Consider the following 20,672-nt stretch of genomic DNA (forward strand, 5'->3'; position numbering starts at 1 on the left):
TTTTTGATTTGATAAAATCAAGCTCGTTGAGATGAACATTTCCGCTTCTACAACTTATTATAAAATATTAATAGTTTCTGAGATATTCTCAAAAACATTTGGACCCTTCTGAACCCCTAATTTAAAGGGCCAGCCCGTTTTGCTTGATATCGTAAGAAAGGCCTTGTCATTTTAAACATTTTTTGCTCAACAAGTATTTAGAAATTCTTTACCGTTCTCGAGTTATCTCTACAAGAAATATTTAGGGGCCAAACTGTAGCTCCCTAACGGGGCCACATAGGGAAAAAACGAAATGTACATATTGTTTAGATTATCATTCTGAACAACTTTTGTTCAATAATGCTTTTCAAAATATTTGTCGTTTTCGAGATATGAGGCGTCAATTATTTATGATTTTGGCCCTTAAAATCCCTTATTACGTAACATATGACCTACTTTTTGATTTGATAAGAACAAGCTCGTTTAGATGAACATTTCCCCTTCAATGACTTATTACAAAATATTAATAGTTTCTGAGATATTCTCATAAACCTTTGGACCCTTCTGGGCCCCTAATTTAAAGGGTCAGCCCCTTTTGCTTGATATCGTAAGAAAGGTCATGACATTTCAAACATTTTTTGTTCAACAAGTATTTAGAAATTCTTTACCGTTCTCGAGTTATTTCTAGAAGTAATTTTTAGGGGCCAAACTGTAGCTCCCTAACGGGGCCACATAGGGTAAAAACGAAATATGCATATTGTTCAGATCATCATTCTGAACAACTTTTGTTCTTTATTGCTTTTCAAAATATTTGTCGTTTTCGAGATACAAGGGGTAAAAAATTTATGGTTTTGGCCCTTAAAATCCCTTATTACGTAACATATGACCTAAATTTTTATATGAATAGATTTGGATTGTTGAGATGAACATTTTTTGTTCTTTGACTTATACCAAAATATTAACGATTTTTGAGATATTTGATCTAGACTTTGAGCCCTTCTAGATCCCTAATTTAAGGGGCTAGCTCCTAAATCTTGATATTTTCGAAAAGATGTCGTAAATGTGCACAACTTTTGTTCTACATGTCTTAACAAAATATTTGCAAGAAAAAAGATATTGGAGATGAAAGGTCAAAAATCGCCGAAATGGGCGAAAAATTTTGGCATCCATTTTTTCAGGTCCAGGCGAGCTTTTAGGCAAATCGCCTCCGGTAAAATCGAATCCCCCACAAATCTTCTAAAATGTTTACTCTATCTTGTGTAGAAATTTCAAGACTCTAGCTTCAAAACTAACAGAGGAGATGTGTGGACAACAAGGCCCTTCAAAAAGTCACTAAAAGAGAGATAACTCCTGACCGGAAGTGACGTCAAGCACGAAATTTTGCAAGTAAAGTCTCGTCACCAAAAGACATCTTTCCTGAAAATTTCGTGAAAATCGATCGAGAAATGGCTGAGAAAAACGCGTGTACTACCAAGGAAAATAATAATAATAATAATGAAGAAGAAGAACGCGAACAATAATAGTAAGGTCTTCCGCAGGAGACGGAAGACCTTAATAATAATAATGAAGAAGAAGAACGCGAACAATAATAGTAAGGTCTTCCGCAGGAGACGGAAGACCTTAATAATACATGTACTAAAAATAATTTAAAAATATTTAAAATGTCTGTCAATTGATAGACACTCAACCAAACAAAATGTTAATCCATGTATGCCTATATTTTTTGAACCAGTTTTATTACATGAAAGATGTTCTAATATTATTTACAATATTTTAAATGCAAAAGAAGATATCCCAACTTCTATTGCAAGTGGAAAACTGAACTATCTTCATATGGAGTAGATGATATTTCAGTGCAAGATGTGTTTAACATTTGTTTTTTGTTTTTTACTGAAAATGACCCCTCAAAATATGTTGATGGCCCATTAAATCTGAAAATGGCCCATTGAAAATTTTAAGAGTGGGGCCATAGTCCCATAATCCATTTTGGCCTTCCCAATCACTGCTTTCCTCTTTCTCCCCTCTCTCACTCAATCACACTATCTCTCCCACTCATTTTCTCTTACTCTCTCTTTTACTCTCTTTCCCCCAGTCACAGTCTCACTCACAGTCTCTAACTCACACAGTCTATTACTCTCTCACTCTCACACTCTCTCACTCACTCTCAATTATGTCTCCCCTCTTTCAGGGGGAGACTTATTATTTTTATGCCCCCCTTCAAAGAGGGGCATATTGGTTTGCACCGGTCGGTAGACCACATGTTGTTCGCTCAATATCTTGAGAACCATTCACTTGATCGTAATGATATTTCATATGTGGGTTGGTTATGAAAAGAAGAGGACTCGTATTGTTTTTCAGGTCAAAAGGTTAAAGGTCAAGGGTCAATCTACTCTGGACATAGGAATATAATGTCCGCTCAATATCTTGAGAACCCTTTGCTTGGCAGACATTAAACTTGGTACACTGGTACATCTTAAGGAGTAGATGACCCCTATTGATGTTGAGGTCACATGGTCAAAGGTCAAGGATCAAACTGGACATAGGAATATACTGTCCGTTCAATATCTTGAGAACCCTTTGCTTGACAGACATCAAACTTGGTACACTGGTACATTCTCATAAGAAAATGATCCCTATTGATTTTGAGGTCACATGTTTAAAGGTCAAGGGTCAACCTGGACATTGGAATATACTGTCCACTCAATATCTTGAGAACCCTTTGCTTGACAGAAATCAAACTTAGTACACAGGTGTATATTCAGGAGAAGATGACTCCTATTGATTTTGAGGTCACATGGTCAAGGGTCAGACTGGACATATAATATACTGTCCACTCAATATCTTGATAAACCTTTTGCTTGACAGACATCAAACTTAGTACACTGGTACATCTTCAGGAGAAGATGACCCATATTGATTTTGAGGTCAAAAGTCAATAGTTGAACTGGACATAGTAATATATTGTCTCCTATATTTTAAGAACTATTTGCTTGATTGACACCAAACTTGGTACACTGGTACAGCATAAGGAGTAGATGACCCCTATTGATTTTTAGGTCACATGGTCAATTCACTCTTGACATAGGAAGATATTGTCTGCTCAATATTTTGAATTGATGATACTACTATCAATTAAATGATGTGTTTAACCCTTTTCAATTTTGCACCGTGGGGGGCATATGTGTTTTACAAACATCTCTTGTTCACACTCACTCACACTTAACATCTCAATTTCACACACCCACTATCACACTGACACACTCTCTCTCTCTATCACACACTCACTCACACACTTTCTCACTCTCTCACACTCACTCTCTCATTCACTATCTTGCACACTTACTCTTTCACACTCACTCTCACTTGCTTTCTCTCACTCACTTAAACATTATTGCACTCTCATACACTCACTCTTTCACTCACTTTCACTCTCACACTCTCACTCACTCTCACTCACACTCTCACTCACTTACACACACTCACTTTCTCACATTCACTCACATTCACTCACTCACCCTCTCACTATCACACACTCTCACACTCATCGGACTCACTGATCCATTTTGATTCATTTTGTGCAGTTGAATGTGTTTCTTGTAAATAACAAAATGGTGTTGAAAATTATTTTTAAACCATGTAAACAAGCTTTTTCTTTTGCTAGGGTAGTTTAGGCCTCTTATATTTAATGATATGCAAGATATGTTAAAAGACAGTGGATTTTAAAGTTGAAATAAGCAAAGCAGCACATAGTAGTTTATTCTAATGCCAGCTTAATAAAATATAATGCATGTTGTGTATTCCAATGGTTGAAAATGCTTGGAGCCAGAAGAGAAATTAAAAAAACAACAAACAAAAGAAGGGGAAAAAACATTGGGGAAGAAAAATAAAACACATATACAAAAAAGCATGGTATTCAAATTCATAACTGAGCATACCTGACCAGCAATGTATAGTTTTAGCATTCACACAACTGGAAGTGCTAATTTAAACTGATTTTCAGCAACCTTTATTGGTCTTTAAGTGGTGATATAAAAAGGTGTGTTTGATTGCCCTACTGGACCAGACCCTTCACTTTTTATTTTGTCTTTATGTGCTTGGAGGATTTTCTCCTTATCTGTAAATCTCTCGAATTTACCAGTAATTGTTCTTGATTTACCCGGATTTTTAGGACCGTTTCAATGTATGTTTACAAAAGCTGAGGTATTACTTTATCAAATGTGGGATTTTCATTCTCTTCTTCAGGTGGATTGTGAATGAGTAAGTTCTGGTTCATTGATCTGACTTTAGATCTGTGATCTCACTTTGCTGTTTTCTGACGGTTCTAAGTTAATGACTTCAGATTTTAACATATTGATATCTTCTCTCAACATTTTTATTCTCTTGTTACAGTACTTGAGTACTTTCTGAATCCTCCTCCTGTTGTTCTGCAATATGAGAAATGCAGAAGTCAAAACCATCTTCCTCCCATAGGTCATCACACACTCACATACATACATTTGCACTCGCACACATACTCGCATACACATAACACACTCTCGCACACTCACACATGCACTCTCTTGCTTGCCTCTCCCTCTCTCTCTCATTGACTCACTTTTGCACTCACTTACTTTCTCTTTCTCTCGTTCACTCTCATTCACGCACTACTGTAGAATCATTTAAATTCGTGGGGGCCAATTTTCATGGATAACTGAATTTTTACGGGTTCGTGGGGACATAATTTCGTGGATTTATATATTTGGAAGAAAGATAACTCTGGAATGTAATTATGATTCTTTATTCGTTGAGGATGTAAATTCGTGGATGAGGGGTACCCACGAATTCCACGAAAATTGAGCCACCACAAATTCTAATGATTCCACAGTATCTCATTCACTCACTCTCTCATTCACTCACTCTCACTCACTCTCTCATTCACTCGCTCTCTCATTCACTCGCTCTCATTCACTCACTATCTCATTCACTCGCTCTCTCATTCACTCTCTCTCATTCACTCTCTCTCATTCACTCGCTCTCTCATTCACTCACTCTCTCATTCACTAGCTCTCTTATTCACTCATTCTCTTATTCACTCACTCTCATTCACTCGCTCTCTTATTCACTCACTCTCTCATTCACTCACTCTCTCATTCACTCACTTTCTCATTCACTCACTATCTCATTCACTCGCTCTCTCATTCACTCGCTCTCTCATTTACTCACTATCTCATTCACTCACTATCTCATTCACTCGCTCTCTTATTCACTTACTTTCTCTCTCTCATGCACTTTCCCTCCTTTTCTCTCTCATGCTTTCTCGATTTTTAAATGACCTCACCCTATTTTTGTGATTATCTCCCCTTTGCATTTTGACTACTCCGTGCCAAAACTGGAACGCCTTACCACTTGGATTACCAAACTTGGAAAAAGCATCCTTGGATGAAGGGCTTTCAAGATTGTTCAAATGATAGGTCATGCCTCCTTCAATACAACAATACAATACTAAGACTTATATAGCGCCCTAATCATCCCGTGGGGGTCTGGGTTAGAATAGGTCCTAAGTATCCCTTGCTTGTCGTAAGAGGCAACTAAATGGGGCAGTCCTTCAGATGAGACCGCAAAAACTGAGGTCCCGTGTCACAGCAGGTGTGGCACGACAAAGATCCCTCCCTGCTCAAAGCCCATAAGCGCCGAGCATAGGCCCAAATTTTGCAGCCCTTCACCGTCAATGGTGACGTCTCCATATGAGTGAAATATTCTCAAGAGGGAAGTTAAACAATCAATCAATCAATATATAGCACCCTAATCAATTAAATACTCTACAGCGCTTTGCATAAAAAAAGCATACAATTCAAAGTATTAACAACGTCATACATAGGAAATGATGGTACTTGCATATGATTGTAATACACTGAGAGTCTTTAAAACAGTTTGTAAATAACCCAGAATTGTCTTTTAGCTAGATATTAAAAGCAATATTTAAAAATTTGTCCAGAGATTGGCTTGGTGTAGTGCGAGTGGTAAGGCGTTCCACACAGTTTTGGCACGGAGTAGTCAAAACACAAAGGGGAGATAATCATAAAAATGCAAAAATAGGGTGAGGTCATTTAAAAATTTTCTCAAGAACCACTGGGCCAGAAGAGCTGAAATTTACATGAAAGCTTCCTGACATAGTACAGATTCAAGTTTGTATAAATCATGGCCCCCGGGGTAGGAGTGGAATCAGGGATCAAAATTTTATATACAAATATATAGGGAAAATCTTCTCAAGAACCACTGGCCAGAGAAGGTTACATTTACATGAAAGCTTCCTGACATAATGCAGATTAAAGTTTGTAAAAATGATGACCGCCGGGGGTAGGTTGGGGTCACAGTAGGAAATCTTTAGATATCGGCCAAGGTGACTCAGGTGAGCGATGTGGCCCATGGGCCTCTTGTTTATTTAATTTATTTTTTTTGTGACAGCCGGCTATTGAAAAGTGCAGTTCATCCTCTGACTTAACAGTTAGACAATTTCCCAAAGTTCACAGTTACCAAGAGATCAAACAGTATTTAGATGAGAGTAAGAGCATTGTTCGTAGAGTCCATGCTGGCCTTTCATATGAAGAATACGTTAGGAGGCGTCTGGAAACAAATTGTAACAAACCAAAGGACAGCACTATGAAAGAAAACGATATGGTGCTGATGTCTCTGACAAATCTACAACTGGGTCTGCCAGACATTTACACACAGAAAGTGGAAGACAAAGAGGAGGTCAGAAGCAGTAATAATAGTTGGATGTCATATATGATTGACCCAGAAACAAACAAGAGGATGTCAGTAGGTAGGCAAACAACAAATAAAGTAATTTTCTAACAATTAATAGTCATTTCAGTATTCATTGAAGTTCCCAATATACTGGTAATTAGTGCACGTTAAATTCTTTTTGAAACACAGTTTTACACTCGGATACCTGGGCCATATGTGACAAAGACATGTAGCAAGGTTTACTGTTGACATTCTTTATGTTGAATTTTCATGTGACTGAACACTATTGTATAATTCCAAAGATATTAGCAAGCTGCAGCAAGCTCCAAAAAATTAGGAAAGAGGAAATTTGAGTCCAAATATGTCAACTAAATTTTCAGCACTGAAGAAAAAAATCCCATAATCCTAATGAATGTCCATTTTGATCTTGCATAGTCACACCTTCACAACCTTGGGTAGACTAACTCAATTTCACAGAAATCTTGTGGTCCCTTATACAATGCAGTGTGCTACAGTAGGCCCAATATATAATGAAATGTAATGCCAGTACACTGTATATTAATCTTAGCCAGTGCAAGATAATAGATGTGTGATGTCATGCATGGTCTATGTTTAGATGTCATAATGCAAGTGAAGCAGTGGCTGATCTAAAATTAGGAGGTTCTATTTCTGCATCTGAAAATAACTGCTCAAGTTTCCAGTTTCTATACTTGCCCGGTGATGTGAAACCTGGTGATGACCCAATCTTTTTCGTGACAGTTTAGCATGACATGCATGAACAAGGTGGCAAAAATCAAACATGCCACTTTACTTGCTATGACAGAGAAATTTTATTTATGATAATGTTTATGAAAAGATGTAACTGTGATCAGGGAACTTGAATCTATATTTATTTACAAGATGTGAATGCTGAAATATTTAATCAGTGGGTGAAAGAATAGGTTCCAGTACTATTTGATATTGTTCAAATTTGTTAAATGAAGAATATGTATGGGCGGTGGAAAGGGTGAAAAGATGTTAATGCAAAATGAACAATTAATATTCAAAAACATACTAAAATTCAAAACGAACCTGTTGAAAATAAAATCAACAGATGCCGTTACAAAACCAACGATCACCGATGCAAAACCAAATCATTATATGTGTACATACATGTATTTTGAAACGTAATTCCTGCGAAATTGCCAATCATGTCAGACTTTCAGAACTCCAATATATCAGAATTTGTCTGCTCAATGTGAGCATGTCTGCTCTTGTGAACCCTTTACTTGATTATAGACATCAAACATGGTTTTCTGGTCTTTGGTATCCCCATTTTTTCACTATCATTATAGAATTCAAAATTTAAAGTTGACCCTTTTCAATATTGCCACTTTGGGGGCATATATGTTTCTAAAACATTTCTTGTTTAATTCATTTGATAGATCCCCTAACCTATAGTCTGATGAAGGAGGAGTTGATTGCTCATAGAGAGACAATGAAAATGCCGATGAACCAATGCCTGATGACTGAGAGAAATCTTAAGCTAGATATTTTAACCCAAGAACAAAATCGCTGCGATCAGCTAATTTCAAATCCAGGAGTAATGTAAGTTTTTGACTACTACAATGTTTTATCAATATTGAATGAAACACATCCAAGTCTATTTGAAAAAAAATTTGGAATCTGATTAAAATCAGATTTTTTTATCCACTGTTTTTATTATGTCGCTTTGTGTAGCTTCACAATATTACTCGAAAGGATCAAAGATCTGATTTTAATCAGATTGTAAAATCAGGTGATTTGTAGTCAGTATGTAGAGCACCTGACTAGTGATTCAGGGATCCGGATTTAAATCCTAGTTTGATCTTTTTCAATTTTGCTCCTCCTTGTTACATTTGTTACCGTAGAGCAAGCCTTGGAATTTTAAAGACCCAATTTTAAGCCACCTCCCTTGAAATTTACTAGGATGAAGATAAAAAATGTACTGCTTGTACACAACAATAGATCAGGCCCTGACTGACAGATTTGGTCTATCGCGCCAACTGGGCACCCAAGCTCGGATGTGTTGATCAGTTAATATGGGATATTGGAACCATTATTTCGTCTCTGATTCCAACGAGGTTTTGATATCTAGTCTGTCCAACGAGATCACATTTTCTGCGTTAACTTGGGCAACTTTTCATGAATCAAGTACACGCTACTATCAGATATAGTGAGTCTAGGCACTTTGCGTCATTTTTCAAAGTTGTGGGGTGGGGAGCAAATAGAGAAAAAAGTTCCCGTCATATCTCTTTGAAAATTCTTTGTTACATGTAGCAAGAAAAGTAGTTCTGTGATACAAAAAGGGAGGGGGGGGGGGTCATAATTGATAGGTTCAACTTTGAATTTTCACAATTGTATGTGTCTGGAGATTGATGCATAAATTATGATTATTTTTTATACATCAAATTTTTTTTTATCATTTCATAGCGGTCAGTTGTTATTATGACTCAAGAAAATATCACCAAGTAATTATCTACATGTTGAGGAAATAAACTGTAGTGTGGATTATTTGTTGTCTCCACTACCAAACATCAGAAATTTGAATTAATAACTTGTTTTTGGTACTAGGGTATTCGCTAGCGACATTCTGTAATCTTCAAATCAACCAGATATTTTTGTACAAGAGATGAATTGTTATCATCACTAATTTTATAAGAGTTGCCCAAATGAGGCATCAATTTTGTAACTTCTTTTTCTGAAGAGATCCAAATTTTCATAGTTCTGATATCCCATATTGCAGGCATATCCACCCTTTCATTTACCTTATAAATAGGTTCACAGTATTTTTTTTTAACTTGTGAGTTGATAATTGCTGTGTACCTGAATTAAAGATTCAAACATTAGAGGTAATCAGTCACAGTCAAATTGTGTCTCGAAGAAAATATCCTAAAAAAAATCATCATACAAATTAACGGCAATTCAAGCTTTATTTAGCTTATGATGGTTGGCATTTGGAATCCAGAAAATAAATGGTTCCTGTAGTAGAAGCACAAGCTTTCATGCCTACCATTTTGCATGTAATTCCTTCTCGGGCATCATTTCCAGAATGCCTGGATTACCTCTGTCAATCATGTGTTGTCATTCTAATGGCCTGATAAACAAGAAAACAAGAAATGTTGGCTAATGTCCTCAAACTAATTTTGGTCATACATGTATCAATGAAATTAATGATGATTCCAAATCAAACTAGTTCTAATTGTAACGGGGACCGTTACATATGTTCCCCAAACCTCCCCCAATTAAAAAGTGATGTCCTTGTGAATCTATAGGAAAAAATCATTTTATTTTAGCCTTTAATTACATGTAGTACGTTCAATATGCTCATTTCAGTACCAAAAAAAATGAAAGAAAGCGTTGCACGCGCATACACGTGCACGCGTGTATGATTCCGAATTTTTGTTGATGTCGTTCAACAGGCATTTGTATCATATACCCACAGTGTGAATTTCATAACGTTTCCACCAAATACAAGGAAGTTATAGCGATTTTAAAATCGTCCAATCAGAATTCAGCACACGTGCATGCACGTGCTGAGCAGTAATTCTAACCACAACAATTTGTAAGGAGTAACAAGACACATCTAAACCATTAATATCAATAGAATTTGATGAAAAACAAAAACGTTATCGTCCTTTAAAAATTGAAAATTTAAAAACGTTGCACGCGCATGCGCGTGTGCGTTGGCATTTTTTTCTTACACCAATATATAGATACACATATTGTCTACATATGCTGTGAATATCATCTCATTCACTTCATAAACAAGATAGTTACAAACGTTTTAGTATTATCCAATCAAAATGAAGCGCACGTGCATGCACGTGCAAATTGGTAATTTTGACCATGCAAATCAGTTAAGAGTCTCAATATCTACCTCTGATATGAATTTCAAGCCATTTCAATGAACAACAAAAAAGTTAGACTGATTCCAAAGTTAGTGTACAAATTTTGTAATGCGCGTGCACGCGCATGCGTGCACGTGCTGACAAAATAAATATTATTTTTCATATGTACAAATCATATACTATCATCCTATTTAGGATTTATATCGCTTCCTTCAATATTCTGATTTTCCATTTTTTATACCAAAATTGGAATGCACGTGCGCGCGCGTGCATGCACGTGCAAACAAAATGACTATCACTATGCACATCTACAAACGCTATACTATCATCCTGGAAAGTTTCATATCGATCCCTTTTGTAGTTTCTGAGAACACTACCGGACAAAAAAGTACCGGAGAAAAAGAATAATAATAATAATAATAATAATAATAAGAAACAGAGTAAAAACAATATGTTCCCAAACTTTGTTTGGGGAACATAATTAACCCTTTCCTTCATAGAATATGAATATTACACAACCTGATTTACATGGGAATTCGTATACAATTACTTGATTTAATGAATTTAGATAAATACAGTAGGAACATGAAAATTTCAGGAAATCTTGTCAGGTTTGAATAGGCCTAAATGAATTGATGTATTTCTTTTAAATTTTTATTTCTAAACAGTGCGTTCAGTCGGCAGATTTTCAATGTTTTCTTTTTTAACTTTCTGTGTTTTTCATTGTGTATAGCAATTATCACCCTGGCCACTCCAGGTAAATAATGTCTGTTTTGATTAGGTCATGCCTACTTTTCCAGTAACAGTATGGTCATGAAATGGCTCTTTAAGTGAGAGTCCTGCCAGAAGATATAGACCTAGAGTTGTGAGGTCTTGGAGGGAAACCAGAGAAAACTGTTAAGAGATGGAAAGTGGAGGATATACAGTAATAGCAAGTGCTGCAAGCGAGCTCTAGAGATTAGGACATTTGTTCTCTACTGAATTTTCAGTGTCGAAAAATACTCCTATAGTCCTATAACTAGGGATGGGTATCGTCAAAAATTTTGACGTATCGCAATATATCACAATTTTTTTTCACAATATCATGATAATATCGTGACATCGTAGGACATTCTGTTTTTCCTTAATTCTCTGTTATTTTCATTACTGCTTTGGGGTTAAAGTGCAAAAAAGCCAAATTCAGTTTATTTTAAACATTGAATTTGTATAAGTAACTGTAATAAAACAAATAAAAAAATAATATCAAATAATAATCATATGACTCAAAACCTGTGACTAGAAAAGTAAAAATATAACGTTTTTACCATGTTCGGATGTAATTTTTATATGCCCGTCGAAGTATGGCGTCTGTGCGGACCATGTGGGCAGGATACAGACCAAACCATAAGATCCGAGATTTTACAACTTGGTACATTTGATCACCATGATGAGAGGAAGATGCCTATTGTTTTTCAAAGGTCAAGGTTGTAGTGAGCTGCAATGTAGCCCTATCCGATTTTGTTTATTCTGACATTTTCAGGATAGGGCTACAATTCCTTAGGATCTCCGTAATGGTGCAAAATGATTTTTTGAATAACAGATAATAAGCTCCTTGTTTTAGTCCCAAATGTTGTTTACACCAAAAGGAGTACCAACTTTGTGCTTGGGCATGTTTAATAAAGGTGTTTTTCATTAAATATCAAGTACAGCATGCAAAATTCTTCATCTGCTCCACCATGCTTGTTATCGCGAGATCTCATGGGTGGATCTACCGAAAAACCTAAATATTGACAATCAAGGCGAAAATGTAGTTACTTGAACCATTTCGACAAAGAAAGGAAAATCATATGGTTGCAGCAAGAATTTACACTCTGCTGTTCGGTTTTTAACTTGATATTAAATTCAATACCGACGAAATAGCTTTCTCCTCCGTACTCATCCATTGATGTAAATACTACCTTATATGGAAGGTGAAGATAACGAACAGTAATCAATCTCATAACTCCTATAAGCAATACAAAGTAGATAGTTGGGCAAACACGGACCCCTGGACACACCAGAGGTGGGATCAGGTGCCTAGGAGGAGTAAGCATCCCCTGTCAACCGGTCACACCCGCCGTGAGCCCTATATCCTGATCAGGTAAACGAAGTTATCCGTAGTCAAAATCAGTGTGCCAAGAACAGCCTAACAATCGGTATGAAACATGTCAGACAGCATTTGACCCAATGATAGGTTGTATTGACGAACTAGATCGTTATAATGACCATAGAATTTGTGAAATGCTGACTTCAATCAAGACTGTTGAAACGCCTGCACCATCAACTTGTTTGTCAGTAGCTTACCTTGATTTAAAAACTGACTATATGCAGAACAATGGCATAGGCAAATAACTTGACAATTGGAAGTTGAAGAAACTTCAGTACATCAAACATGGCGCACAAATATGAATCGAGAACATGGAATTTATCGAAATTGTTGAAAACGGTAGAATTGTGCCTCACAAATCGTAAGTTGCAGGTTGTAATTCAAATTTTTTGTGTTTTTCATCTTTTACTCAGTTAAACCAATAAAGAAATTGTTAAAATTAAAATTATTGTTAGTTTCTAAATGAAATTGAAAGTATATCATAAAAAGGTTATAGATTTTGTATGGGAAAATATGACGACCTCATTTTTTGTCACAGACAGTCACCTCGCAAGCTTGGTCCGTCTACGCGCCAAAAAACTCGGTCATCATATTTCCCCATACAACGTCTATAACCTATAGATATTGACTAAGAAACATAGAATATCATTTTTTTTACGTAAAGAAAGTCAGCAAATGTTAAGACTGATTGATTGAAAATGTTGCCGGGGTGAATCACTCCTGCATTTGCACCATTATGGAGATACTAAGGAGTTGTAGCCCCCACCCCCCAAATCGGAGAGGGCTACATTATTGCAGGTAGGTTGTATTATCACTTAGTAGGAAAACCTAGTAGGAAATCCTTGTGGGCAGGATACAAACCAAACCGTAAGATCCAAGATATTACAACTTGGTATATTTGATCACCATGATGAGAGGAAGTCTGCCTATTGTTTTTCAAGGTCAGAAGTCAAAGGTGAAGGTCATAGTATTACTTAATAAAAAACCTTGTTGGCAGGATACAAACCGAACCGTAAGCTCCAGAATATTGCAACTTGGTACATTTGATCACCATGATGAGAGGCAGATGCCTGTTGTTTTTCAAGGTCAGAAGTCAAAGGTCATGGTCGCAGTATCACTTGGTTGAAAAACATTGTAGGCAGGATACAAACCGAACTGTAAGCTCCAGGATATTGAAACTTGGTACATTTGATCACCATGATGAGAGGAAGATGCCTATTACTTTTTCAAGGTCAAAGGTTAAGGTCAAAGTATCGCTTGGTAGGAAAACCTTGTAGGCAGTATACAAACAAAACTGTTGGGGCTAGGACCGTCAAACTTATTTTTTTATTTTTTTTATCCAGGACAATAGAACACCCCAATATATGCTAAAATTTTGGAGCTTCCATACCTTCTGGGCACCCTGACATTTAATTTGTCACACTTTTTTTCATAATTCAAATCTCGGATAAATGAATACAATTTATCTTACATGTATCTATTGCTATATTAGCCAAACAAGAAAAACAAACATGCAATACATGTATATGCTGAAATCGATGAGCTTTCTGGAGGCTTTGCCTTATAGGTCCCCTCAGGTCAATTCAGACCACCTGTGGAGCTGTGTAATTGTAAATTACATTAATTTCAAGGATTAGATTTTCAGTAAGCAAATTTGATCTCTTTCTCCCTGCCATTTTACCAGTAAAAAATAATAGATACCCAAAACTATTAATTTTCATTAGACATGTTTGGATATTTATGCCCCCACTCCCAAAACAGTTTGGATGGTACCAAGGAATCACCATGTCTGTCTACCTACCTTTCTCTCAATATTTGTTTGGTTCATGCTTTTCAATGGAGAGGCATTTGGAACTAAGCTGCAGATCTGTAGCTCTCTGAGAAAATAATGGGACAGATCAGAGAGCTCCAGATCCACCCCTTATAAAAACCTTCAATTTATGGTGCAGGAAAAAATTCACAAAGTTGAGGCCTTGTATCACTGTATTCTTGCATCGTCGTCTCATAGGTTTAATATAAAAAAATTCCTAACATATTTTTCCACTATACTTGTGTCCAAACACTTTCAAATATTCATTAAAGCGTCATGCGACCAGAAAATTCAAAGCTTCATGTGATTTTTCCAGATAAGAAATATAGGAAGGATTAGATACATTATGAAATGCTAATACATGCTCTTGTAACTTCGAAAGCATTCCTACTCAGCTTGCCAGTGCATGAACAATCTGCAACATGTGCAAAATTCAGCAGCGAGAATATAGTCACTCCTACTAAAAAGCATGACCACATTACATTGGTGCTAATTAACAGTCGCTGTACATCCTCCATTGGCTTCTGGTTCTGTACTGTATATAAAGTACTTGTACATGCTTACAAAGCAGTCCACAGAATTAAGTCATTGCCCTGTATTGTTTGCCTAGAAACTTGTGATTAGAAAACGGGATGCTTCTGAACCTTCCCCGGATTCTAACTAAGACTTTTAGAAACAGGTGCTTTGACTATTCAGGGCCTGCACGATGGAATGCTTTACTGGTTATATTACATCGTTTCAAATCATTGGTCATTTTTAAGGTCGATCGATCCTCATGTGACATCATAGGTTTATGCAAAAATCTTAATAAATTAAACTTTACGCATGTTAGAAATATATCTTTCTGAGTAATATTATTCACTGGATATAATAAAAAATCTGGTAAACTATTAATACTGAAAAAGTTTATATTTTCCATAGATAATCAATTATTTATGATTTTAAAAATGTTGTCAAGGGCAATAACTCCTGTGCTGGAATTTCCTCAACTGGATGTCTATTATACATTGGTTTCCCTAATATACATGATTAATCTATACATATTTATGAATTAGCAGTTTTTTTAAAACTGTTAATATTTAAATTTTGTCATTTCAACAAGTTTTTATCTATTTTTATTATTCTGTTTAACAAAAATGTGTGATTTTCTGATGTTGATATATACTTCTGTTTTTGTATGTCTGACATCTTTAAAAAAAGTGGCAACATATACATTTTCTTTGGTTATTAATTGAATTAAACTATATTGAGTGGAAATTAATAAAGTTTTTCCACTTTTAACCATTAATATTGATAAGTCACATGAGAATGGAGCTACCTTAAATATCTCAAGACTCATTAACATTGCTTTTAATGTTTAACTGAAAATGACAATTCTTAGTTTTTTTACAGAATAGTTTAAGGACTATCAGACCAGCGTATACCACTACTTTAATGCAAGGCATTTTTTTTTTACTTGTAGAACTTTCGTATGCTTTTTAAGTGAGCTTTTCTGATCAAAATTTGTCTGTTGTCTGTCGGCGTTGGCATCGTTGTAAACTTTTCACATTTTCATCCTCTTCTCAAGAACCACTGGGCCAATTATAACCAAAGTTGGCCAAAAGCATCCATGGGTAAAGGGCTTTCAAGTTTGTTCAAATGAAGAGCCATGCCCCCTTCAAAGGGGAGATAATCACAAAAATGCAAAAATAGGGTGGGGTCATTTAAAAATCTTCTCAAGAACCACTGGGCCAGATGAGCTGAAATTTTCATGAAAGCTTTCTGACATAGTGCAGATTCAAGTTTGTTCAAATCATGGTGCCCAGGGGTAGATTAGGGCCACAATAGGGGATCAAAGTTTTACATACAAATATATAGGGAAAATCTTTAAAAATCTTCTTCTCAAGAACCAATGAGCCAGAAGAGCTGAGATTTACATGATAGCTTCCTGACATAGTGCAGATTCAAGTTTGTTCAAATCATGGCCCCCGGGGGTAGTTTGGGGCCACAATAGGGGATCAAAGTTTTACATGGGAAATTGGGAATAAATAGAAAAAATCTTTTAAAATCATCCTCTCAAGAATCAATGGGCCAGAGGAGCTGAGATTTACATAAAAGCTTCCTGACATAGTGCAGATTAAAGTTTGTAAAAATCATGGGTATGTTGGGGCCACAATACAGACTAAGGTTTTACATGCAAATATATATGGAAAGTCTCCAGATATGGGCCAAGGTAACTCAGGTGAGTGATGTGGCCCATGTGCCTCTTGTTATTAAATGTATTACATTGCATTGTATTTCGTTTGTTGACTTATACATGTTAGTTAGCTTGTCAATTCAAACCCCTGCTCATCTCCATATATATACTCTTTCTGAAACAATAATGTCTATGTGAACTAATATCCCACAAATATTTTTAGTTGAATATTTTGGATGAAATCATCCCAGTTCAGGTGAATAATAATTATTCAAATAGGTTTGAATATTGAACTAAATTCATGGCTTTTATTGGTCTGGTCCTCATCCCAGCCACTTTTATTTTGAAATGGAATGTAAGGGACCAAACTAGGCTTTTGTAACATTTTCAATACTCAAGAGCTTATTTCAACTTTAGGAAAATTATATACAGTTCTGCAGCTATGGAAGCTCATACTTTATACAGATGTTGCATGTGGCCAGATGGTGTGTTATGGAAGGCCGAATTGTGCCAATTTTCAAAATATAACAATGAGTAAAAGTTAATTTATGTCTAAATTTTCTATTTCTTCTATTGTCCTGAACTAAAGAATGCGAAAGGAAAGACTACGGAGGGACCATCTTCAGTATCTACAAGCTGTTTCCATGATTCTTACTTCAATTAACAATATGAGGATTACAGATATTAAGACTAAGGTAATTAAGATAGTACTGGTAATGTACAATCAATCTTGTAATATGATTAGGAACACATGAAAGAAATCTTTGATTATAAGGAATAATTGTATGCCCATATATGAATGCCCAGCTGCAAAGCAGTTTATGAAAAGCATAAACTGTCTTGACTTACTTTTTAATATCATTTATGATAAGATTTTAAAAAAAAGTAAAGAAAAGTATTTATGGTAAAAATTACTTTCATTCCTTATGACATATTCTATTAAAAAGCATTCAATGTAATTTGACAAAGAACTAGTGCTATTGTATCAGGGACTGTTACAGATGTTTCCCAAACATACCCCCCCCCCCCTTAACCCCACCCCCACCCCATCTCCCAAGAGGTACATTTTGTTTAAGTAAGTCCAATTGAATCGTTCAATTGACACATTTACTACAAACAGTATGAATTTCACTCTATTTTGTTCATTTGTAAAATGATTATACAAATATTAACAATCAAAGAGGCATGCATATGCTTGTCAGTAAGTATGACCATTCGATGATTCCTTTACATCTAAAACAGTACTATATATGTGTATGTCTGATTCGAAGCATATGCATATCTTAATACAGTGCGTGCAATTATCTAATGACTGTACAAAAAAATCATTTATAATGAGTATTATGCTTAATTTAAAGAAGAGGGGCATTTATGATAGGCATTATAATTGTGCCCCCTTTCAATGAAGAGGGGCACATTACTTTGCACCTCACCGTATGTTGGTCATTAGAACACATTTTTCGCTCAATATCTTGAGAACCATTCACTTAATCATAATGATATTTCATATGTGGGTTGGTTATGAGTAGAAGACCCCTATTAATTTTCAGGTCAAGGGTCAATCAACTCTTACTTGAGATAGGAAGATACTGTCTGCTCAGTGTCTTGAGAAACCTTTGCATGATAGACATCAAACTTGGTACACTGGTATACCTAAGGAGTAGATGACCCCTATTGATTTTGAGGTCAAGGTCATGACGACAACTTCAAAGACAAGATTTAATAGCTTGAACGAAAGTGATTTATATTTTCAATTTGTTTTGGTATAATAAAAGAGTTAAATTATAATCATTTAGGGAGTTAGCAAGGTTTCATTTCCCCTCGACCAGGACTATTTTCCTTTTGGGAACTGGAATCTTGCTAATCAACTCCCTCAATAATATACTTTAACTGTATACTAATATCCTATCAAAATTATACCAAATACCTGCTGTTAACCTTTAGCAATCCCTAACTCCCATCCTTACAAAATTCATGCTTATTTCATGCTAGAAACTATTCAGGGCTTTAAAACCTGGAGGTTTATTATCAGAATAAGGGAAGAGAAAAGTAACCACTAGGTTAGTGCCCAACCAAGTGAGTAAAACTGATCAAACACACCATTATATACTTTGAATTCTATTCACTTATGCCAATCAAAACCAAAGAAACTATCCTGACTTATCTAATTGGGAAACAGCGTATTCACTTAGTGAAACTTGACAACAAGGATGACACTTCATGTTTAGTACAAAAACATGTGGAGTGTATCAACCATGCAATGCAGCGCGCATGTATCTAAAAATGAAAAGTACTCAATAATAAATGATTGGTAGTAAGTGAATGAACTTCAAATGTTATAAGAAGCTGATTTAAGAAATACAACTTATGATTATGCCCCCGAGATCGAAGATTGGGGGCATATTGATTTTGTCCTGTCTGTAATTCTGTCTGAAACTTTAACCTTACTAATAACTTTTGAACAGTAAAGTGCTAGAGCTTTTGGACCCAGTGACCTTGGAGTTTGACCTACTTTTTAAAATCTTTAAACTTGCTAATAAATGTTGAACAGTGAGTGTTAGAGCTTTGATATTTCACATGAGTATTCCTTATGACAAGACCTTTCCGTGGGTACCAACATTTTGGACCCAGTGACCTTGGAGTTTGACCTACTTTTTAAAATCTTTAAACTTGCTAATAAATGTTGAACAGTGAGTGTTAGAGCTTTGATATTTCACATGAGTATTCCTTGTGACAAGACCTTTCTGTGGGTACCAAACTATTTGACCCTGTGACCTTGACCTTGAAGTTTGACCTACTTTTTGAAAACTTTAACCTTGCTAATAACTTTTGAACAATAAGTGTTAGAGCTTTGATTTTTCACATGAGTGTTCCTTGTGACAATACCTTTCCATGGGAACTAAACCTTTTGACCTTGGCATTTGACCTACTTTTTAAAAAATTGACATTGGTCATAACTTTTAAATGGTAAATATTAGAGCTTTCATCCTGCACATGAGCATTTCTTGTGACAAGATCTTTCTACTGGTACCAAGATATTTGTCCTAGTGACCATGGCCATCTTTGGAATTGGCCATTATTGGGGGGCATTTGTGTTTCACAAACACATCTTGTTCTTTTTAAATCACATGTGTGATTAATGTAAATAGAAGTATAAAATGTTTTTTTTTTTACATCTATTGTGGCAGAAATTAGGGGTGAAACGATGCATCGCGATGTGACCGAATTGCGATGTAGTGGTCTCGATTCGATGTTCGATTTATTCGGGGTCTGTTTCAGTTCGATACGGTTCTAAAATCATAGTACACATTGTTCTTGATAACACGGTTTCTGATTAACCAATGGAATTGAAAATTGCCCAATCAACATAGAATAAACTTTGCTGTATCAAAATGGACGCAGTCGAGTTAAAAAATGCACCCCAATATTTAAATCCTGGGTATGGCGACATTTCGGCTTTAGGACAAGTGATAAGAGTGTTGCTCTATGTTAAACGTGTTTACATTATGTAGAATTTATTTGCAGAGAGCAATAAATAAAACGAAACATAAAAAAATATTAGCATTATAAAGAATTTGGTACATGCTATTGTATCGAATCAAAAATCATCAAATCGAGACTAAAGTATCGAAAATCGAGAAGGTACTGCATCGTTTCACCCCTAGCAGAAATATTCAACTGTGTGTAGGTGAAAAATTTAAAATGTGTACAGCAATGAGCATGTACAAAGGTATAATAGATTAGCTCAGTTGGTAGAGCACCTGACTAGAGATTCAGGGGGACTAGGTTCGAATTCTGGTCAGGTCCGTTGCATTTTTTCCCTTTTACATTTTGTGCCATAGACAACCCCTGGATTTGCAGGTGAAAGTCCTGCCAGGGGTAAAAAGAATATGGGTGGATGTCCTCAAGTGTGAACACTTTTAAGGAGGGAGGAATGTAGCAGTCAACCGAGTTCGATCACTTGTGACCAGATAGCTCAGTTGGTAG

General features: G+C 35.8%; 1 protein-coding gene across 1 annotated transcript in view; it reads left to right on the forward strand.

Moving 5' to 3' along the window:
• LOC125648411 (uncharacterized) overlaps positions 1 to 20,672 on the forward strand; it is a 109,381-nt gene that overhangs the window by 48,361 nt on the left and 40,348 nt on the right. The window contains exons 4-6 of the mRNA XM_048875514.2: positions 6,424 to 6,781; positions 8,130 to 8,292; positions 17,275 to 17,380. Coding sequence (XP_048731471.1) covers positions 6,424 to 6,781; positions 8,130 to 8,292; positions 17,275 to 17,380 — 627 coding nt within the window. The remainder of the gene's footprint in view (positions 1 to 6,423; positions 6,782 to 8,129; positions 8,293 to 17,274; positions 17,381 to 20,672) is intronic.

The sequence above is a fragment of the Ostrea edulis genome, chromosome 6 (genome assembly GCF_947568905.1).
Source record: "Ostrea edulis chromosome 6, xbOstEdul1.1, whole genome shotgun sequence".
Taxonomy (NCBI): domain Eukaryota; kingdom Metazoa; phylum Mollusca; class Bivalvia; order Ostreida; family Ostreidae; genus Ostrea; species Ostrea edulis.